Below are 23,988 nucleotides of genomic sequence, written 5' to 3' on the forward strand. Positions count from 1 at the left end.
CATTACAGTCGGTCGTCTCTCATGAGCCTGTCCTGCATGAAGCTGTCTCACAAAGGGAAAAGATGAAAACATCCTCTCAACAAAGATGATTTGAAACTGACACTTCTTTAATCATTTGTTTCAACTTTTAGTCACCTTTTTTCTTTATAAAATACCTGTGTGCCAAGTTTATGCATCAATAGGTGCAGATGAGATGAAATGCATAACCTGAAGACCTCCAGGTGAATATCAAACTGAGAATACAATAGAATAATTAATTGCACAGTGAAACTGACATGTTTTTGGTAAAGTTTAGACTGAGTCATTAAAATGACAATATCCACAAATGTTATATAACTAGAGGCCTACAGACATCAATAATTACAGAATGGTCTGGTGTTAATGTGTTATTGAGTCAAAGACAAGGAAAGGTGAATCCACGTCTCTTCATCTTCTAGTTTGTCCAGACATGAGCATGAGGGTAAGGCACTTTCCACACAGGTTACCACTACATAACCAGGGCGAACCCAGAGAGTCAAAGTGAGAACATATAAACTCCTCACAGACAGGCGCCAACTGTGATTTGAACCCACCCTACTACAATCCAAACTTAGACAGCCACAAACACATTCACACCTCCAGGTAAATTAGGATCACCAACTAACCTCTAATTCATATTTTTAAAGACCGAGGGGGAGTAGTGCGAACCCACGTACACAGAGAGGAAACAAACACAACGAAGAAGGACCTGACTTGTATGCGTTGCAATGGGGGACACTGCACCAATTAAAGAAGCCGTTTTTTTCTAACCTCTGGCATCAACAAGGCATTTTGGGTCAGAGAACTGACACTGGATATTTTTCTCTTGTTTGGAGCTTTGTGTGTAAACCCTATAGCTCTATGCAGACCATTCCTATTTTATTTTATTTTATTTTATTTTATTTTATTTTATTTTATTTTATTTTATTTTATTTTATACTATACTATACTATACTATACTATACTATACCATACCGTGCGCTTTGACTGTACACCGGTAGGTGGCAGTAATGCACCCTCAGCCCTTACCCTAGGTGAAATAAGCCCCCCAAATACCCCAGGGGTGAAATGTGATGCTTTGCGCTTCAGAATCATTCTCATTTCTCCATGAGCGCGTTAACAGTCTGTGGATAATAACAAACCTCCAATATCCGGTTTTACCTTTCACAGTAAAACCTTTACTTTCCCTTTGGTCTGGTACCAATGACGCAGGGGAGCTTTTATTTTGGGTCAAACTTTTTTCCATTGTTAGAACAACTTATGCGAGCTTGACACCAAACCGCATTTATCTTAGACAGGAGAGTCTGCGAGCAGCAACTCGGTCAGATTGACACAGAATGGAGAGAAGCTGACGCACCAATATTTACAGGACCGTTAACTTTCCACCTCACCTTTGTCCTCATGTCTTCTCAACCTGCACGCTGTGCTCAACAAGGAAAAATATTCGCGACGGGTAGTTTCTAAACACTTTGACCACTGAAGAGCTGACAAGACTTTATTTTTCTTCCTTTTACTTCTTGTTTTTGGAGACTTTCGCCGCGTTATTACGCATGACGCGCAAAGGGATGGCTCCACTGCTGAGGCACAACACGGGAGTACAGAATGTTTTTTATGTCTATCTCTCAATTTCACTGGCTTATTCTTATAATATAGACTTAGAACACCCCGTCGTGTTCAGTGGACCCAATTCTAGTTTTTTTGGCTATTCTGTGCTGGAGCATTATCATGACAACACACGCTGGTGAGTCTCATTTTGTAATATTCCTTCTACTACTTCTCATGTTGACGCAGAAAAGTTGAACCCTTGCAAGGAAAGTTTGAGTTCGACCGTCATTCACACCAAAATAATCAAAACATTACTAATGCGCTTTGGGTTGCGCTTTAAATGTCTTGGTGGGAAACAAGTTAAAGTTCTCCTTGGCACCCATCAAATAGGTTTAAAGAAACCTCTGTGTCCCATCATCTTCGCTCGTCCTCATGTCTGCAGGATGATCGTCGGGGCACCCAGGGCAAACTCTTCCTACAGCAGCTCCGTGCTCTCTCCTGGAGCGGTGTATAAGTGCCGAGTTCACAGCAACCCCGAGCGCCGCTGCACAGAGATGGATCTGGGAAGAGGTCAGTCACCACAGCCCGCAGCATCACTCCATGACCATATAATGATATATACACTGAGTCTCTGGGCAACACATGATGCAGCCATACACAATCTGTTCGAAAATGAACAGTCGTCTCTAAGAAAAGTCTACTTGGTCCACATACATACACAGGCTGGGCTTTGCTGCTGCTGCTGCTGCTGCTGCTGCTGCTGCTGCTTCTTGTCCACTTTCAGCATAAACCCCCCCAAGCATCTGTTTTGTTTTATGTGAATAATGCAGCCTTATAGTGCACTTTAACAGTACGCAGTTGTTCTTTTGGTTCTCAGTCTACCATATGGAGGAGTGACGCGAAAGACAAGGGGAGTTCTGTGTGCAGAGGTTTATAAATATTTTGATAAATATGATTTATACTACTGCTAATATTTTCCAAGCACTTGAGCTTAACTTGAAAAGTTAGGCTTCACCCCCCCCCCCCCCCCCCCTACTTCTTACACCACCTCTTCTTTTTATGTGGTCGAGACTGAAAGTGTGTACGCTTGTCTTAAATATTAACCTGACGTACAGTCAATGTGTAACTACAACAATACATAGAGGGCTGTAACACAGTGACACAGAAACAGCCACGTGTTGGGGCTGTCTTCATCAACAGGAGATGAACCCTCAAATATTTTGTCTGAAAATGATATTCGGGATTGATGTTTCTTCCCGTTTAAAGTCCCGATGATGTCATTTCACAATCACTCTTTTCTCACAAGTTATTTGAGGATTCTAACCACTAATGGTAACATGGAAACACGTGCATAAGGATCCTAACATAGTGCACTGGCAACTGTATGTTCTCTGCAGACGTTTTGAATATCCTCCTGCATGTGGCAACACTGCACTCCTCAGGAGATGGTTATCATTTAAAGTTCAACGTCCTGTTTCCTGTCACTGAACACAAGTTGAGCACAATGTGAAGAAAAGCATTTTCAGTGTGATCTCACTTTAACTTCAAAGTAACAGACTTATTCTCAAAGGTGCATACACTCTTAATGTTCTGGACGACGAGCTTCACTTCTTCTGTGGATTTGGGCTGTTGCTTCATGACAACCTAAATCCTCGTAATCCCACACTGACTCCACGATGTTTAGATCAGGGCTCTATTGGGGGCCAAGCCATCTGCTGCAAGGCTCCCTGTTCTTCTTCTCGGTAAAGATGGATCTTTATGACTGCGGCTGGCGGCTCACGGGGGTTCGGGGGTCATTGTCCTGCTGCAGGATTAATCTGGGACGAATCAGAGGCCTTTTTAATGATGTGACATGATGGATACATTTTTAACACTCTGATATTACCTGAAATCTTTTCACAGGGCTTCAGCCTCATCATGCTTCTTGGAAAGTTCAGTTCAGTTGTTTAAAAGATAATTAACCCTTTTTATTTTTCATTTGATTGGGTGTATGTTGATGTTATTGCTGAAAAATGTCCATGTGTTAGAAATGTGTGAATTTTGTCTGTGATTGGATTGTCTTACTGCATAATTCCAGGGGATCCACTGTCATGCTAAGTATATTGGTGCAAAACTTGATTTCTCTGCTTTTTGTCTTTGACTTTTCAAGATATAATAAATGGCCCAGAGGTTTTGGTTATTAGACGTGTGTGTTTTGGATCCTGTCAGTGGAGGACGGGGAGGTTGAAGTGGTAAAATAATTGGTCTCATTCTTTCACTCTTATGGGATTAAGCTGATTTTCTGTGTGTAGATATTTTGGGAAAGCCCAGTATTGTATTTTGCAGGACCGTTTATAATTTGTTGGAGTTGTTGTTGATGTTATCTATCATTGATGGGTTGTGAAAATTAAACGTGCATTTAAATTGCTAATCAGAAACAAATATTAGTTTAAAGCATGACAATCACACAAATCCCGTGTTTGTCGATATGATTTTTGGAATTAGGTTAACTTGGCTTCATAATCCTAATCTGGATAAAGTAAATGGAAAGAGAAGATTAAATGCTGAATACATATATTCTTTTAACTAAATTTGCATCACATTAATCTGGAATATGTGAGCAAATTATCTTCACACAAATTGATTGATCTGGGGTATTTTAAATTGTCACCTGTGGAGAAACAAAAATTGGTTCCCCATTCAGCAGAATATAAACGTAAACCCAGATCTCAAAAGACTGACAATGGTTGATAAGTAACACGTTGCTCGCTCCGAGACGTCCTCCATCCTGGTGACTCAACGTCTCTTAACTGCTCTCATTGTCTTTCAGGAAACAAGCTGCGAGAAACATGTGGGAAGACATGCCATGCAGACAGGGATGATGAGTGGATGGGGGTCAGTCTGGCCCGCCAGGACAGAGCCAACGGCAAGATACTGGTGAGTTTGGGGACACAGCACGCAAAGCCACTTCAGCAAATTTCGTTTAATGTGAACCATGTCCTCTCGTAAAAACAGACCTGATCATACCATCATCATTGCTACAAACGTTTCGCCCCGAACCACACAGTGAAACCACAGCTGGGCTGACAGTTTAAACCAGTTTTTAGTGAAAAGGCAGCTCTTTCCATTCTGCGTTAAACCCTTACAAGCTTTGACTGGCACAAGTATTAAAAGAAATAATTTAAAAAAAAAAACATTTCTGAATGAGTTTTTGCATATTTAGTGCCAGAGTAACAATAAAGCCAGAGAGGTTTGGAAACTGCTGCCTGGTTACATAATTCAGTGAAACATTCACCTCATGTTTGGGGGGCTGGAAGAGTCAGTGGAGCGGAGTTTGTCCAGAGCGGATAGTTTATTTAAAATATGTTACAGAGAAATCAGAACGCTGCTGATCCCGGAGGTGCTCAGTAAGTATTTGCACAGAGATCAGAGGGCAGCGTGCAGAGTTTGTTTAGGCTTCGGCTCCGCTACGGTGGTCCCATCCGAGGGCAGTCCTTCATTAAATATTAACCCCCGTCTCCTGTGGTGGGCGGCAGAGGGGAACCTGCGGCCTTCTGGGGGGCTCGAAACACTCCTAGCAGGTGAGAATGTGTTTGAAACCCTGCCGCTGATTGAGCCCCTCTGGGAGTCAGGAAAATCCCGCCAAGTCTTCTTTGTGAAGACGTGCAGAAATCTCATGGTCCAACCTCAACTCTCCTCTATCTGTTTACCTTCAATACCTCAGTGGAATGTTCCAGCGTGGTTTTGAAACCAGCACTTTTTGCCTCTTATTCATCTCTCGGCCCATCAGATTTGGACTTCTTGGAGCCGTCAGTCTTTTGTGTGTCAATTTGTCTGTGGCGTTGTGTTGCAACAAACTTTTAGCCATTGCCCTTTTTACCCATTCAAACAGACTCGTGATAAAAGAGCAGCGGTGGCTTTTCCAGAGCCACGTGCTGCTGTGCCTCTCCCAAGTACAGTTTTTTTTTTCTCTTTTTTTTAATCTCATCTAAATGGGCTCACGTTTCCATGCAACAAGGGGGAAACGGCTGCTTGGCAGATGTGTACAGTAGTGATTTCATCAGCACTCTTGCAGCGCAGGCCTTGTTTGTGACCAATGGACTCTTTAAAGTGAACATGAACATGACAACAGCACATACTTCACTCACCCCCCACGAAGACCCCACTTTCTGCAGAACTGCTGCTTTTGCCTCGCTTATATCGGACAACTGATCTTTTATTTTAAGACTCTGCTTCTACTCAACAGGGAGACCTTATGCTGGTGTTGCTACTTCTGTTGGCCAAGTCTTTTCTTTGAAACTCGAGAGTTTCACAATAACCTCTTGCTTCCAGACAGTCATCTGACGCTGTGCGTATGGCCACAGTCAACCATTTCATTTAGGTTGCCAGTGTGTGTATATATGTGTGTGTGTGTGTGTGTGTGTGTGTGTGTGTGTGTGTGTGTGTGTGTGTGTGTGTGTATATCAAGGAATCAGGGAGGTACAGTGGGTTTTCGGGGGGAAATGAAGTGAACTCTGTCTGCACAGAGGCATCCAGAACAGTCCCCAGAGCCACAGGACCTCCGCCACAATTCCCCTGGGATACTAAATTATTACCACATTTACACATTTATGTGGCCTGCTTTGCAAAAAGTTCAAAATCTACTTCATATTATCTTGTTTGCTTACTGATTCCTGGAATGTTTTATTTTCTTTTAAAAGTAGAAAAACATTGTTTTGAGAATTGAGAAAGTAATGTACTCCGTGTTTCAACAGCAGGCTAAATAGGGGGGAGTTGGTTCTTTGTCTTTGGATCCACTTATCTGCTGCCCGAACTCTTGACTTTTCCACTTTAGCCGAGAATCTGCAAATGAAAACTCCTCAAACATTGACGTGGAGATCTTCTCGCTGAGCATTAAACTCTACTTGGGAAACAACAGCAGAGAGATTCACACCACAGACCATCGCTGTCGCGGTTAAGATTGTGGATGGATCTGAACTCACCCTCTCATTGCCGATTATTTGACGGCCGCAGACTCCGAGCCCCACGAAGATGGGGCTCAAACCATCAGCGCCCGCCTGCAGATGTGTTTGTGTTCACTGAGAGACCATGCGGCTGAATTTGTCTCTTTCTCACAGGCTTGTGCTCACCGTTGGAAAAATGTCTACTACGACTCGGAGTTTATCCTCCCACATGGATACTGCTCCATTATTTCCCCAACACTTCAGGGCAGGACGAAACCCCTCATCCCCTGTTATGAAGGTACAATCCAAACACAAGCACATCACATGCAAATAGGAATTAGTTTTTACTCCATTTTAAGTGCTGGTGCAGATCAGCCTGAATGAAACGCAGAGCTCAGAGTGAGAAGCTTCTTCAGGCATGATCACATCGGCCCGATGTGATTTATTTAACACAAGCTGTGCTGTGATTGTTCTGTTAGTGCATTTGATTTGAACAGGTGTGACGCTACCGTCTGAAAGCTTGCGATCTGAAAACAGTTTGTTCCAAGTGAACTCTGATGCAAACAAACAATGTCCAACTCAATCAAACTCTGGCTGTGACGGCTGCCAGAATCATCATTTTCCTCCAGTATTTCTTTCTTTATTTGATTTGATTAAATATCTTATTAAAGGATCTTATGTTACTTGTTTCCTACATTTGATTAAAAATGATGAACTTTCAGCTGCAAAAAAACAAAAAACAACAATATCCCCATGAGCTTTTGTGAGGAAGTTGTGACATTTGTATTTTTTTTTTTAATCCCCAGTTTCACATCTTCAAACTTTATCACGATGCAGGAAGTGATCCTCAATAAATCTCTTTTTTTTGCCAACAAGGACAGAAACACAATGTGCTGAATGGTGCAAGCTACACGAACCCCGGAAACACCTAGTTGAACAGACAGACAGTATTATTACACACTTGCCCGTGTTCTAACATATCTGCAGTTCAGTTGTCCAATGAGCTGTCCTGCATACAGGTTTTTGGTTTGGTGATAAAATACCAGTGTTGCCGCAAACCGAGCCACACTTCCCTTCAGTGTGAATGGAGCCTTAATAAAGAAAGATGCAGATCATCACCTGACACTGGAACACTGTCTGAAGGCACGTGTTGTTTATTTCTTATCTCTTTTATTTGTCCTGTGACATCCACAGATGTCTTCAGGACACCTTGAGTGGTGGAGACCCTCAGGTTTCAAACCAGTGGTTTGGTTCTCAATCAACTGTTTATGTTTTATATATTTATTTACAATCACGTTATCTGTGTGGCCAGAATCATCAGACATCTGCCTCTGGCCCGGTGTTCGGCAGTGATGTAGTCTGTGTGTATCTTTTCATCTTTATTTGTTTCTCTTTGATTACTGACAAGAAATTAACCGAGAAACAATGGTGGTTAAGTTTTAAAAAATGCATATTTAAGAAAATAAATAATTGTTTATTTTTTTTAATGGACAAAGTTACCGTAGTTGCAGACTGTCTATAATTATCGTCTCCCCACGCACCCCTGCTCTAATCCCGCTCTAATCCAACACCAGTATCCTGCCTGTCAAAGGCCAAGCACTTTATTAAGTCATATATGAGCTTATGTCCCACTGAGATTGGGGGTTTTGTTTTTTTCCAGAATATGTTTGTTCCCAGGGAGAAAAAAAACCCAACTTTGTTATGATTGTAGTAATTTGAGGCCATTTGTCCTGCGGGTCATTTTCATTGCATGCACACCATGGCACTAAACGTCACGTGTCCAATCAAGAATTCGAAGATGACGTATGCATTATGTTCCTGATGTGTTTTCATTTGTGACCCGGAGATATTTATCTGTTTTAGATTGTAATTGCGCTCCCAGGTCAGAATTGAACTTCCTTTAATAACTCCTGTTGCCAACAGCTGTATAGGAGCCAGATACACTTTGCTTGGGACCGTGTTTCCAGAGCATTCTGCACAGGTCCAAGCTCAATATTTTCGTAACCTGAGAGCAGTTTGCAGCCCCCAAAGTGAAAGTTTCTCTCTTTCTCTCTCTCGCTCTCGCTCTCTCTCTCTCTCTCTCTTTCTCTTTCTCTTTCTTGTTGAATGTGGCGTTGCACCCGCTTGTCTCAGTCTGCTTTCTACCCCCAGATTCCTCTTCTCTTGGATGGGAGCGGGACTTTGACTAGCTCCATATGGAATGCAGGAAAAAACTCCAGTAAATGCTGGCTCAAGCACACAGTGAAATAATTTGTGGTTTGTTTTTTCTTACAGACTATAAGCAGAAGTATGGGGAAGAGCACGGCTCGTGCCAAGCTGGGATAGCGGGATTTTTTATGGAGGTCAGTAACAATGCTTGTTCATCTTACGAGCACCTATAATATCTAATTTATGAACCTTTTACTCAACATTGAGTAGTTTTATTGTCACCTGTATGTCATTATCTGAACACTCAGTTACGTGAAGCATTTAATCATCTCTTTGCAATTCAGTGCTCTTTATTATTGTTTTAGCCTAATGTAATAGCACCAACTGTTTGTCTTTATTATCATCTTCCCCACTGTCTGTTTCTTCTTCTCACTCGACTCATTTTCGCACTCTAAAGCATGATTACCATTAACGCTACCACATGCTTAGTGTTTCGTTTCCTCTTGTTCCTCGTTGTCTTTGACTCTCTGGTGTTTTGAATATGGCTAACTACACTCTGAAAGTGATGTGTTGAAAGGAATTTGCTTCACTAGGTTGTTTAAGATGTCAAGTGATGTGGAAAATGTGAATTCTGCCGTCACACATGCATGAGTATTTATTTCAAAGGCACCGCTGTCCTGCGCACCAACTGCTGATAAGTGTAAGCTTACATCATGTTTCCAGACGCACAGGCAGGAAGAAAAGCTGCCGTGGCCTCACTTGACCTTTGGGGGTGGTTCCATTAGATAAAACATTTTAGAAAATAAGAGTTTCCTCTCCTCTCTCGCTACCGGTGTTTGTATTCTCACATGACATCACCCTGGGATGCTCATCTCCTTTCTGTGTTGCTCACATGTTCGTCTCTAAGATACAGTGGGAGGAAGGTCCAGTAAATGTGCCCAGACATAGATATAGTGTGGCAGGTTGAAATCCAATATTAATATTTAGAAATGAATATTTAAGCATTTTGGACATTTTTCTTTCAGAGCAATATCAATGTAATTATTTCCTGATGTTCAATATGAGCTTCATGGTTTGCAAAGGTCCTTCTCGTGTCTCAAGTTACAGCTTGGAACATGCAGTACTGTACAGTAGACTGTAAATGATTTAAAATGCATCGTCAGGGCTCAGCTTTGACCTCAGGCACAAACCGTTCTCACTTGTGACCACGTACTTATTATAATTTGAGCCCCGTTCCTTTAATTTACTTCGGCAATAGACCATGACGTCCGTGTGAAAAGCACAAGATTCAATCATTTATTGATCTGCCATGTGAGGAAATGTTTTCTTTGTATTGTAAAGTGACTGTTGTAAGACTAAGCTAGAGCTTAAGGGTTGATGGATACCAACTTACTATGGTTTAAGTGAGGCTCTGGATACGTTTTCAGTCTCATCATAGGGGCAAACAGTAGCACTCACTCGTATTCCTATTCAATTGAGAGCCATCAAACGGCTTCTAATGAGTTTTTCGGACAGTAGATGAAAACCGAGAAGAAACCCATAATACCAAAGCTGGAAATACCAAATACCAAAGCTGGACTTAAACTGAGAATAATTGTAGCACTGCTTTGAAGTAACACACACATGTTGGGTTGTTAAAATGTTTTTCACTTCACTGATATGAAGCTGGGATAATTTACCTGAGCTGGCTGTTAATTTGGTGAACGTTTTACAATAAATTCCATGATGCCCGTGTTTCAGAGGAGTGCCATAAAGCCCTAGATTCACAGCTGTTACGAGCACACAGGCTCACAGCAGCAGTTGATGTCATGCGTTAAGGATATTTTCATAATTTTCATTAAACCCTACAAATGCAAAAGCACAAAGCATCAGAGAAGAACTCATCAAACTTAACTGTGTGCAAAGCGTTTCAGTCCTCATCATGTGAAATCTGTAAATACCACCGGAAGAAAAGATTTGTAGCTCCAGGATAGAAAAGCCTATGATTTTAATGACAGAGTCATCAATGATTCTACTGTTCTACTGGTTACATCAGCATATAACTAAGAGGCATCATCGGGGATCATGAACCAAGAATTTGTTTGTTTGTTTGTTTTTTTGCATGGACTAAAGTCTTCAGTGCCGACATGTCAAAGCATTTGAACGACCCCCTTGAAGGAATGTGTGGAATTTTAAAAAAAGGATGTCCAACTGTTAAACCTTTGTCCTTGTCTGAACCTCGGTGTTGTTCGCCTGGTGACCAGATGTTTGACACTGCAGCACAGGGAATGCATACTGCTGAGTAAGGTCCTCTCCTCACTGTGTTGTTGAGCTTGTGGACTAGATCTCAGTGGTAACTTCACCTCTTCCCGTGCTGCTGCCTCCATTAATGACCAAGAACAGGATGGCGTTCCCAACCCAGACAGAACGTCTTAATTGCCATCATCCTGCGGAGCTGTGCACCATCACAGCAAAGAGCTATGAAAAGCTGGGATTTTACAGCCTTTCAGCTTTCACTCTGAACTCCTCATTACATCAAAGGGAGCTGATTCAGCTCGCGTGCTGTCTGGATGTGTGTTTAACAGCAGATAGCGCAAACCAGTCTGTGGCTATTGGTTAACCAGACGTTCACCCAGCAGCTTTTCCCTCTCCTTCCCTCTCCGCGGCGGGCTTTTCCACTGCAAAGAGTGACTGAATGACATTTTATCTGCAATGGTGTCGGGTGTTTCAATTGCAGGAGCTTGTGGTGATGGGGGCACCGGGGTCTTATTACTGGACTGGGACAGTGAAGGTGTACAACCTGACGTCTGAGTCCTTCTTAAGCCTGAACAAAGACAGCATTGACACCCACAGATACAGCTACCTTGGTGAGAGCTGGTTTATAAACACATGATGTTGAATATTATTAAAAAAAAAATATAAGAAAAAAAGGGATCTGTAACTAATTAAAGGTTATTGTGTATGTCTTCAGGCTACGCAGTGGCTGCTGGACACTTCTCCTCTCCTAATGTAATAGACATAGCTGCAGGGGCGCCTCAGCACAGCAGCTGCGGAAAAGTAGGAACTTTATCTTTTCTCCAACCTCCAGCAATCGAGTTGAAGTCTCCCTGTGTTGTTTGCTGGAATGATTATGTTTTGTTCTTTTTCCCCCCCCGCACAGGTTTATATTTTCAAGATCGACGGTGTGTCTTTAGTGAAGAGTTTCCAAGCCTCTGGGAAAATGGTATGAACTCAGATTGCTTGTATCTAAACAGTCCTGGTTTGGATTGCTATAAGATGTATATTCTACAATGACGCCATTCTCATATTATATTATACTCTTTTATCAGAAACCATTTGTTAAGCTTAACCTTCCTGAAGAATCATTGAGCTAATTTCAGATACACTGCAGACTTGCTTCAATTACTTTGTTTTTCAGGACTACGCTCTGTTTGGAAATAAAGAACAATTTAAAGAAGGAAGTTGCTAAATAAGAAGGGATATACTTATGCTTAGTTGTGTTTTGTTTTTTTATTTCAGTGTCATATGAATTTCAGGGAAGTTTAAGATGTAGCTTTTTTAAATGTTCCTTTAAATCTGCAATCTATGCAAAAGTATGTGCAGTAAGAGTGTGTCGGTGGTGTGAAATGTCTGTGATCTGACCCATTGCTCTGTGGCTCGGCTTGGTTCCAGATGGGCTCTTACTTTGGCTCCTCATTGTGTGCAGTTGATCTGAACCAGGACGGCCTGTCGGACCTGCTGGTAGGGGCACCCATGCACAGCCAGCTCCGAGATGAGGGCCAAGTGTCTGTGTACCTCAGCAAGGGCAATGTGAGTGGTAGCACTGAGATAACATGAAGGAAGATAAGAGTCTCTGATATCTATTTCTGACCTAGTTTATTCTAAATCCACAGGGATACAGCAGTGGTGTAGAATGTTACTATTTAAAACCTGAGCTTCCGTTTAAGCGCGTGTTTCTCCGAACAATATATTGCGACAAAGGTGACGGTGTTTATTTGGGTGTATGACTTGTATTTGAAACCAGTCTCTGCATCTGGGTCAAGGAATTTACAACACAGCTGTGCACTGTAGGGCCTTTTGTTTATCTTCTGTCATCTCTGAAAATAAATCAGCAGTTTGTTTTCGACATCTCTAAAGCATAAAGGACAGTGGACCTCCAGGACAAGGGTTTATGACAGTTTTCTTATTTGCAGGGGGTGATGGAGGAGCACGCTGTGTTAAATGGTGACAATGCTTTTAATGCACACTTTGGAGAGTGCATCGCTGCAATTGGAGATGTAGATGACGACGGCTATCAAGGTCAGTGGCCTTAAGCTTCCTCTTTTTTCTTATTAACCAAAATTGCCTAGTTATTGGGTGAACTTAAATCTGACTTATTAGACACCTGCATCTTCTTGGAAACACTGTCACTTGTTTGATGTGTTTAATGCTGATGATTCAGTTGTGTGTTTTAACTGGGAGGATCAGATTCTTTTTTTTTTTTAGACAATGAAAGAACTCTTAACATTTTAACAAAATCTCAAATTGGAGAAGTAATCTCAACTGTTTTATCTGTGAGGATCCGGTGATTTATGAATCTGTAATCCTAAGAAACAAGCCAGTTAGTGGCAGGAAAGAAGTCAGTCTCTTTACCATCTGGTGAATAAAGGTTTTTGTTTCTAACATCAGTCCAGTTAAAGATGAAGGCTTGTTGGGACGCCCAGTTGGTGCAGCTCAGTCATTTTCCCAAACGGTTTGTTTCAATTACCTTGTGCTGAGGAAGATCTGTAGGAAAAATGGTCCACTTTCACCCTTCTGAGCACAGAGTCAGCTAGGCACAATTCAAATTACATCTACAGGACACGCACGCACGCACGCACACGCGTCTGCTCACACACACACACACACACACACACACACACACACACACACACACACACACACACACACACACACACACACACACACAGAAGCATACATTTACTACATTTGTTTTCCTGGCGTTTGCTTGGTTTGGCTCTGAGGACTTGACTTGGCGTCTGTCTCAGACTTGAGCCTGGAAGCTTCTGCCCGGTTTCATCTCTGTGTGAGATATGTCTCGAAGCCTGCGGCCTGGCAGAGCGCACGTGTGTGTGTGTGTTGAGAAGAAGATGGCAGCTGGAGAGCATAATTCATCTTGTAACTTGTCACTCTTGGATTGCACAGAAAAGCCAGACACTCTCACCAACTGACTGACAATTATTTACAACTCAACTGCTCCTATTTCTTTTGAAGAGAACTACAGTAGACCATGCGACCAAAGTAACTTTATTTCTCTTTTGATGTAACTGAAAATAATACTAGTTGTTGTTTTATTATTTTTGGTATCCTGGCCCCCCATGACATGGAAGTGTCTTGGTTTATTAAAAAAAAAACCAATGTGGACTTTCTGTTGAAACGAGCTAAAAAGAAGGCGTTTCAACACTCTTGCCAGCACTTTATGATCTTGTTTCCACTTTCTCAGAGGTTGCACAAGTTTTATTGCCACTAACAACACTTAATTGTCTATTACGAGTCTCACTATTAGAGCTTGTTTCCCATGCACTGGCCTGCTCAAAGTAAGCATTGGGTTAGTGCATTGTTTTGTGTAACCCCACAGCCATTGATGTCATCATTCACATGAGTGCCAGCTTTTAATATAAGTACTTTTTGTTATTTATTTGTCTTTTCAGACGTAGCCATAGGAGCACCTAAAGAGGATGACTTTGGAGGAGCGGTCTACATCTACCATGGAGATGCTACAGGAATTACCAAGAAATATTCCATGGTAAGAATTTCTCAGTATAATCATTTAATCATCATAGGCAGCGTCGTCATTACAAGATATGCTTTTTTTTCCTCATTTCTGCTTTTGAGTGTCTCTTTATAGCCTCATAAATGTGTTTTGGTTAAAAACATGCAGTTGCCTCTGAATGCATGCAGATGCAGTAGCTGAGTACTGTGTGGTAAAATCACAGGTGGTAAAGCCTTAGGGAAACATTTTAGACCCACAAAGAACCAGACACAGTTTCTCATGTCAATTATAATGACTACAATGCATTTCCAAGCTCAACTGGCATCACTTTAATCCTTATATACGTTCATGTATCCTCCAATCGAAGATCGTGATTACAAATTGAACAATGTTTTTCTTTCAAAAAACGTTTCCTCATTAATCTGTGAATAAAAATAAATGTAATTGCTCTTTGATTTTTTTTACTCCCTGATTATCCACTGCAACTCTTCTCAGCAAAAATTGCTCTGTAAACATGTGGTAATAATACACTTCCTGTAAATGATATTGCTGATAGCAAAACCATTTACAGTGCAATCATGCAACAAGGAACAGTGACCAGTTGGGAAAGTCTCATTTTCCAGTTTAGTGTTCACATAACTATAAGAAATAAGAAATGAGCAACAGGACTAGTTTCAGCAGTGCAGCTTCACCAGAAGCCTGTTCTGCTGTGGGTCCCTCGGTGTGTCAAGTAGAGCATCCAGGGTGGATCTTGTGGCAAAAATCACATGATCCACTATACAGTGACCCTGAAAGGAGCACCTGGAAAACACTTAAATTGAATGCACATTACTATACAGCTGGTCCTTCTGATGTTCATTCATCTAGCAGTCGTTGTACAGTTCCTTTTAAGCTCTATACCCACACACAGCCAACCGGTTTCTCCGAAGAATTGTAATTTGTACCTGCGATGTGAAGCAAAGTGAGCAACTTTGTCAATTTTTACCATGATGGTTGACGTCAGATCCTTTTTTCTGCAGCTGTCCAAAACCTCCCACTTTTCCTTGTGCAAATCTCCCAGTTTGACAGCGTGCAGATGTACTTTTCCCTGTGGAAAGTGATACCTTTCCCACCTCCCACTTTCTCATAAATGCACCATTTTATTATTGTTCATATCCATAAGTCATCGTTCCTCTTTTTTAAATGCAGAGATATCCACTCCATAGCTTCTTTTCCCCTTTCTGTCCCGCTACTTTCCCTGAAATAACCCAAACTACAAGTCAACTTTTTTTTTTTCTATGTTGGCTCACATGCACACATGTGATATTTTAAAGGCTGGTATCTTTTGTTCCAGAAACTGTCAGGACGAAGCGTACGCCCTGGTCTGCAGATGTTTGGCCAATCCATCTCTGGCAATGTGGACATGGATGGCAATGGATACTCAGGTATGTTCACGCTGCATTTTCAGTAAAATTGAGAATAAAATAGATATTGAATCAATAATTGGATTGTTCACCCTGTTAGATGTGTCCTCTTACTCTCACCAGCAGAGATTCAGACTCGTGATTGAGGCGTCTTGTTTACCGCATTCCACAGCTGACAGTCAGTCTGAGCCAGCATGACAGCAAAACGCCTCTGTGCCTTGTTTCAGTTATGCAGGTGCAATGGCTGCTGTCAGCTGACGTTAATATCTCTTTTTCTGGATTTCAAAATCTATCATATATATTTTTGTTGTAGATGTCACCATTGGAGCTTTCATGGCAGATAGTGTGGTTCTACTGAGGTGAGTGACAAGCTTTATCTCTGCGGCGCTGCAGTACATGCAAATCAAGGCAGCATTTATTTTACTTTGTACTTGTTTTAACGTTCAGTCTCTCTCATGACCATGTAGGACCAGGCCCGTGATTACAGTGGATGTTTACATCTTCCTGCCCGTGTCCATCAACATCTCCGTGCCACAGTGCCACGAGGGTCACCAGAACATAAACTGCTTCAACGTCACCGTCTGCATGCGCTTCAGAGGAAGACAGCTGCCCGGCCAAATAGGTGATAAATCCCAACCGATGAAAACCACACTCCTCTCTATCCATGACTTAAGATGTCCAGTGAGATAGAGCTGTAGAGGATATACACTGTATTTTGGTATTGATTGAAGATTAACACATTTCCTCCTATTATCTGGCTCAATTATCTATATTTTATCATTTATCAGATCAATTAAAATTACGTTTTTCACTCTTTACATATCGATTGTTTTCAAGAAAATATTTTCAATTCCAGATTCTGCTTTTATTTTTGAATTGTAAAAGCTTAATTTTACTTGGAGCATTTTTTGTTATGGAAATAGTTCGGACAATTACTACGTTTGATCCTATATCGCATCTTAAATAAATACATGATCGCACCAACTTACTGCAAGCCTTTGGCTGGTAACTGACAGTCAGTATGGCCAATGGTTTACTCTCCGGCCTTGCGCTAACTGACTCCCGGGGTTCGTTGCCCGTTGAGAGCTGAGGTGTAGTCCTGTTCCAGTGTTTGGGTGCGGTCATTTGCAGCAACCCCCCCAGGGGAGCAGGAACCCTGTCCTTACATAATGACTGTGTCCTGGCTCACAGAAAAAAGGGCTCTCTGTTTAGCCGTCTGGCGAGCACCATGGAAAGTGCAGCACCATATGTTTGGTGACTCCCATAATGAAACCTTCCTTCACCTCCTCCGGAGTGAGCTCATGGCCTTCTCTCTGTTGGACGGCGAAAACAGTAGGCTTTGGTCTGACTGGGGTGTGTTTAGCACCCCTCCCACTGTTATACCAGCATCACACCCTCTACAAGAAATCACTACAGAATGAGGCTGATTCATTCAGAGGAATGGATTTCAAAAAGTCGGAGGACCATATAAGGTTTTCTCGGAAATATTGCTAATGTTTGACTTCATGCTTATAATTCCTGGAATCAAAACAGGTTTTGCCTTATTCTGTGTGTCTCAGTGCCATTAAATTCAGGCTTGGAAGCAGCAGGAATTTAGTTTTTAAGATGTTTTCTTTCACACCTACACGTGTTTTCCCGCAGCAGCTGGAAAATTCAATTAAGTCTTTTTTTGTGTGTTAACATGTTGGTTTGCCTTCCACTGTAGAAATAGCAGCACAAACACTTATTGTACTGTATGAGTTTATCAGGAGACATCTCAGCATTAAAATACCACGTTAATGCTGAAGTGTTTTTGTCTGTTTTTTTGTTTTTTTTGTTGCTTTTTTTTTATCCAGAGCTGCTGTATAACTTAACAGCCGATGCGGATAAGCGACAGAAGAGCCAACCTTCCCGGGTTTACTTCAGTCATAGTGGATCTCAGATCAGTCAGATGAGCCAGCAGTTCAGCCTGGACATCAACAAAGAGGAGTGCCAGCGCTACACTGCCTACGTTAAGGTACATTTTGAGTCTTCACACTGCTCCATGTGTTTGCATTGGGCCACCCATGTGCCCCTGCTGTCCTCAGCCGATCCCTCTGTTACTTTCCCATGACACTGAGCGCGTTCACCCCGCTGTGCTGATTTGGGATGTGATTTATTTGCTCGTGTGGCTTGTTTTTCCTCTTTATTTATTTATGAAGTTTCTTTCTGGACCATGAAAGTAAAAATGTTTGGACAGATCAAAACGAGAGGATTATTACTTTGATGAAAGTTTGGGCTACTGCATGTCTCATAGTAGCAAGAGAAATGGGTGCTGGAGCCAAAGGTCTCGGATCAACAGGCATCTGCTCGGAAGCTATTTGTGTCACCCTGCTGGGTGAGGTTAAAGGTAACAGTCTGGCCCTTGATGGCTCCTGAAGCCATGCTGCTCAAGTGTGCGTCTGCAGAAAAAGACAGAAACAGGAAACAGAGTCTCTTTTGTCATCGCATAGTCCTTCTATTGTGTTCCCCTGTGATTTAGTCCTGCAGCCACAGAGAGGGTCCTCATCCTGAGGGCACCATCCATGTTTCACCTCCGCTAATATGGAGGCCCACTGCAGGCCTGTAAATTTCACTGGCATTCTTAACGGTGATCTCCAGGCGCTTTCACTGTGGGAGGCAGAGCTGCCAGCTGAAGGGGGCTGTCATTACCGCGCCTGCCTCTACTCATTCGGCTATTCAGACTGTAATGAGACCACCGCACACAGATCAGTTGTGGCAGTAATCTCCTTTATTCAGCACGACTCGCGCATCGAACTTATCAGCGCCCATTTACCGAAGTCAAGCACGTGTTTATGCAGACTCTTTAATAAACCCAGACAGTTTTACACGCAGGAGAATCACTTCATTTCAAACTTAATTTTCAGTTCTGTCCATTGAAGTTTCAACACACGTAACACTAAAAGGAGGGTAAGTCACATAAAGTGGTGTTTCTGCTCTGAGAAAGTCTAACATTTCAACACCCGAACCAAACATCTTCAGGTTTGTGGGTGGGCTCAGAGATGCCACATATCTGTGGCATCTTTCTGGCTGGGAGATAAACACACTTACACTTTAAGGATCGTCCATCTGGCCAGATGTCACTTCAGGGACACGCCAGATTTTGCACTTTGCTGAGATACTTCAGGCACTGAAGCCACTGGATGAAATTAGAATTGAATGCTGCTAATATAGATTTTAAAAAACTAAACAAATGAATGCAGTCTTAATGATCTTTAGAGCAGCATTAAGCAGAATAATGCCACCTGTATGCCTCATTGATGTCTGCAGGCTGTGTTATTTCAACTAAGTGTTATTGATCCATGTTTAAAGAATGGAATTGATCTGCTCATCACACTCAACAAGAAGGCAAATAAAAACATCCTCACAATTTGTCAAGGGAGTCTTTACTTGCTCTGCAAATAGTGAGGTTTGCAGATGTCTGGGGGTCTTTTGGGTAAACGTTGGGTTGTTTGGGTTAGCTTGACTGAAGTCTAATGTGCAAGATGATTTCCACTGGAGCTGTGGGCATTCTTATTTGTTCTACATCGTTGCAGATTCCACCTGTTCAGCAGCACAAAGCAGGTATGAGAGTCCCAGTGCTACTAAAATCTACAAAGAACTATCCAGGACTGTGTGTGTGTGTGTGCCAAGGTGTGGTGCTCAAATTACAACCTTACCAGACTGTTTATGGGCTGAATGACCTTAAATATGTCTGAAAAAGTACAGGGGCCAAAGATTAGGACCTAGCACGATAAGTGGCTGCCCATGAGTTTGTTGTTGCACAGCATATGTTTGTCCTAAACGTAGAGGAAGAGCTGCAGAATCACAATAATCAGAGGCGAACTGGCTCCGCTCTGAGTGAGGGTCTCGTCTGCTTGACCAATCGCATCATTTATCTTCCTCGTGTGTCTGCCCACATGAGGTATTCCTCCCTTTCCCCTAAAAGAGGTATGCTAATAGAAACCAGCTGGTTGCCCAACTGCACCCTCCGGGAGGGGTGGGGGACTACCCCGCCCTTTACTCAGCTGAAACATGTGGAGAAAACTCGGGGTTGAGACTGGCGCTACAACAAGGTGCTGGCCTGCTGTTGAGTCGACTGGCGCTGCCGATGGAAAACCTTCACGTCGGGGTTGATCGCTCAAGCCCTGATGCATGAAGGCCGATGGAATCAGGCCATCAGCTATTCTGAGCCACTCTCACGCTTGTAACTCTTCTGACCTTGTGTTGACCCCCATTTGTTGTCTTTATATATTAACGTGAGCGCTACATGTTTGGATTACACTGGTAAAGTTGTTTCGTGTAGCAGGGAATGCCTGATTTCCATTCTTTGAAATCAAGTAACATTTTGCGTCGGCTACTCAGTAAATCAGGGAACCGCTGAGAATACGGGGGCAAGTTATTCAGAGAGCAAAGAAGCAAACAGTGCAATGTTGAATTTTCCGGGAGTAATTCCTTGTGAAATTATTCAAGTCTTTCATGTTGATCATTTTTAAGTTGTTTTCATTGCCATTAATGGACAGCATACCGTTGCGCCAGATGGTCTTTGTTTAGTTATTTTTAGCAAAATAAACTCCACACGGACTTTCACTGCAGTTGTACCTCACATCGAGGGAAGGAGGGGAGGTCATGATGACTGATGAATGATTAGAGGTTCAGATGGACGGGAGCGCCGTGCGTGAGCTGGGAATGACTCATTTAACAAGAGGACCAAGAATTCTTGAGTTTGATGTGTTTTATTAAGTACGTTTGTTGAGTTGGCATGCTGTGTGTATGGGCCATATTTCCTTAGCTGACTAAGCCAGACAGAGTTCGTGTAGTAAAATACTTTTGAGTATTATTCACATACACACAGACGCCTCATCGATTAATCCCTTTGGTCTGAAACAACCCAAATATTTGCCTGAGAGGTAACTGGCTTCTGGGTTCGTATTCCTGTCTGCATGTCCTTTCTTGGGTGGGTATGATGAGAAACAGATATTGTAGTTGGAAAAGTAGAAGAGCTGCTTATCTTAACACAATGTTTACATTGAAACTAGTGTCTATGTGTGCCAAGGGGTGCAGCAGTGATGCTCCGTGCTACATGTTAATAAGCTCACAGTTCAGTGCATTATACAAACAATGTAAAGGTTTTTATCATATTTACTTTGCCCAATTTCATAAAAAAGAGGATGTGATCAGTTTTATTGAGGAATTTGTGTGGGATTGTTGCTTTGTTGGGATTGTCGTTGGAAGTGAAATCTTGTTCACGAGCTAACCTTTACCCCGACACATTTGGAGAATCAACACCTGGTTGGTGAAAACTCACAAAGTTGTTGTGTGATAAATCTGTTGGAGAAGATGAACCCTATCTCAAAGTCATGGCACAATGCCGTCCACAAACTGTCATTTCCCAGAAAATCAATAATTCCAATTACTGTAAAATAAGACTTCAAACCTCAGATCGAGCAAGAGTTGACTCCAGACTTTGAAGTGTTGAAATATAACCTTATTTCTGGATTTTAGATGTCGTTCCTGCTGCACAGCATTCTATAACAATCACTTAAAAAGTTCTTACAGCATTTTGCCTCGAGCCAGAAATACAAACCTCGTGATAAAAGTTAGCCAATTGCTAAAATCATTAGGATCTATCATCTGTAAAGTTTTGCACATGCAACACATTACAACTTATATTCTATGGTGTGTTTCGTGGGACACTGGAGAACATTAACATGTGATATTGCCATTAGTGCAGCACCAAGCCAAGTCCCATTGGGAAACTATTTAGATTTGGTTCTATGTTGTTTATCTATACCTCTATGTTTTATGTCAAGTAAAGCATTAGTTTCGCAATCAAGTCCAACAGGTACAATGTTGAACATACACTGTGATATATACTTTAAACTGCAAACCCTTTGTTTGTCATTGAGTACTTAACAGTAAGTACTGTTTGGTTGTAGGTTGATTTTGCTCTCTTGGAATTGATTCATTGTCTGTTTTAGCTCATATTTTTTTCAGGTATTCCCGCAGTGGACATCCTGCACTCCTTCTGTGTTTACATCTCTGGCAGTTGATCCATCACTGTACATGTTTTTACTCCAGCCGTCCCATTACAGCGGCGCGCACGTGAGCCTTGAAATCGTGCCAAAAGCCAGTTCCATTTGTGGTCATGAGTGGTTTAGTGTAGCACTGTATATGTGTCACAAACTCCGAAGAGGAGCTAAAATAGGCAGCTGAAGTCGAAGCTGTAACAGTTGTCTGTTTTAATTTAGCCTGTAAAGTATCCTAACTCCCCCTGTCCCCTGCCTTACATTACTCTGTGCCCCATATATATCCCCCCCATCCTCACACATTTGTTCACCACCGCTGGAGTATTTGAAAGTCCATCAAACTTGTTCCGAAGACTGCTGCTATTGTTGGAGCATTTAGATGATGACCACCTCTCTGTCAACGCTAAGTGCACTCAGGCCCCTTCCGGCCTCATAAGAATAAAAGTCCCCATTGTGTGGACTTGTATTGAACAACACAGTGCTTGAAGCTTTCAGGCTGTGTGGATGATGGTCTTTGAAGATGCAGATGGAACCAGGTTATGTACATCATTAGCTCTGCAAATTGAATTCAAAAGAGATAATGTTTTAACCTGCCTATTTAGATGCTTGTTAGAATCATAATGTTGCCAATTTGGATCCCATTTGGCTAAATTTGGATTACAGAGGCATCATTTGCGTGCCAATATGTTGTTAGGAAAGACAAAAGACAACAACAAATGCAACTTTACCACCATTGTGGTTTTTCCAATGAGGTTATTTGCTGTGGTATAATTTAGATTTCAATGATCTTTCTTGTATCAAATATGCTGTCTATACCATTATATATATATCCTATAATACAGTAATGGGCTGGATTTACAACAAAAACATAACTCTAACCCAAGTAAAAGACATAAAAAATACTATACTAACATTATAATGCTATCCGCCACCCTGCACAGGATAATGTGGTATATGAGATGGACAGAGGGAAGATTCAATTCAATTCAATTCAACTTCATTTATAGAGGCACACAGTTGCATTACAAAATTCACACAAGTACATTTTCCAAATGAGACACCATAATTACCAGTTAGAAGGAAAACTCTGTTTTTAATAGTAACACAAAAAGAATAAAATAAAAAACAGCTTTTCATCAGATGATGGTTCGAAGGCATCAGCAATCTGCCGTGGCCAGTTGTGGTTAAGGGACATTTAAACACCAGCTGATTGGCTCATTTTACCATGGATCACAGATCAAAAACTTTCAGCAACAAAGCTCAAGATAACAGAGTGGAGAAAGCACACACAACAGAAGAGACACAGACAAAAAGGTGTGTCTAATGGCATGTAGTAGTGGAAAATAGCCAAAAGACTGGAAAATATGTTTGGTTCATAAAATAGGTTATTTGACCCATCGCTCCAGATCAAGCAGGTGCTGTACCAGTCTTTTGTGGAAAAAAAGTAAATGCCATAAAGATTTATTGCTGACTCTGTCAACCAATAGAATTTGACTCCGCATCGCAGAAGATGAACAATTAAATAGATGTCACTGACACTGACATAATGCTACACTTTCTTATTACTGCCAGATTATCTGATTGCATCTGAACTCAGTGAAACCTGTTCTCGTCCTTTCTCAAAGTAGGTTGTAACAAATATTGAAATTTTTTTTTAAAAAGTCATCTCCACTGACTGTACCACTTCAGTCTGCTGTCCGCAGACAAACAGGAAACCCAAGAGCAAAAATCCAAGCAGGAGTTCCTGTCATTGCGTCGTAAGTCTCCAGTAAGACAAAGTGCCAGAAACTCTGTGCTGTCTGGCACATGCAGACCCAGAGCTGCCGTCACACTGCCGGCTTTGTTTTCCTCTTTAAAGTTCAACAGAAATGTACAATTCCCTTGATGCCGTTCTCCACATTTCATTTACCTCTGGCCAAGAGAGCTGATACAATGAAAGTATATAGCGGGAAGGTAATCAAACCCATCTGTCTTGCATTACGCAAGGCACCAAGTCAAGCGCCTACTATTTACAGAGAATATATTAAAAAGTTAGATATATATGGATATATAATAAATCAAGTGGAAAATGTCATAGACACTTACATATAAAAAGAATCCAGCTGGATGCTTGAGCTGCAAGTATTATTGTTAATCGCATTTACTGGACACTGAAGAAGAGCTGTTGAGGTTAATTTTAGCTCACAGTAACATTT

General features: G+C 41.8%; 1 protein-coding gene across 1 annotated transcript in view; it reads left to right on the forward strand.

Annotated features, from left to right (window-relative positions):
- The first annotated feature begins 1,382 nt into the window (after positions 1 to 1,382).
- Positions 1,383 to 23,988, forward strand: part of itga9 (integrin, alpha 9) — a 45,885-nt gene continuing 23,279 nt past the window's right edge. The window contains exons 1-15 of the mRNA XM_080508088.1: positions 1,383 to 1,759; positions 2,006 to 2,133; positions 4,373 to 4,479; positions 6,660 to 6,783; positions 8,760 to 8,827; positions 11,350 to 11,479; positions 11,584 to 11,669; positions 11,773 to 11,835; positions 12,285 to 12,422; positions 12,806 to 12,911; positions 14,303 to 14,397; positions 15,698 to 15,788; positions 16,081 to 16,126; positions 16,235 to 16,389; positions 17,603 to 17,763. Of these exons, the coding sequence (XP_080364214.1) occupies positions 1,569 to 1,759; positions 2,006 to 2,133; positions 4,373 to 4,479; positions 6,660 to 6,783; positions 8,760 to 8,827; positions 11,350 to 11,479; positions 11,584 to 11,669; positions 11,773 to 11,835; positions 12,285 to 12,422; positions 12,806 to 12,911; positions 14,303 to 14,397; positions 15,698 to 15,788; positions 16,081 to 16,126; positions 16,235 to 16,389; positions 17,603 to 17,763 (1,689 nt within the window). The 5' untranslated portion in view covers positions 1,383 to 1,568. The remainder of the gene's footprint in view (positions 1,760 to 2,005; positions 2,134 to 4,372; positions 4,480 to 6,659; positions 6,784 to 8,759; positions 8,828 to 11,349; positions 11,480 to 11,583; positions 11,670 to 11,772; positions 11,836 to 12,284; positions 12,423 to 12,805; positions 12,912 to 14,302; positions 14,398 to 15,697; positions 15,789 to 16,080; positions 16,127 to 16,234; positions 16,390 to 17,602; positions 17,764 to 23,988) is intronic.

Source organism: Blennius ocellaris (genome assembly GCF_963422515.1).
Source record: "Blennius ocellaris genome assembly, chromosome: 13".
NCBI lineage: Eukaryota > Metazoa > Chordata > Actinopteri > Blenniiformes > Blenniidae > Blennius > Blennius ocellaris.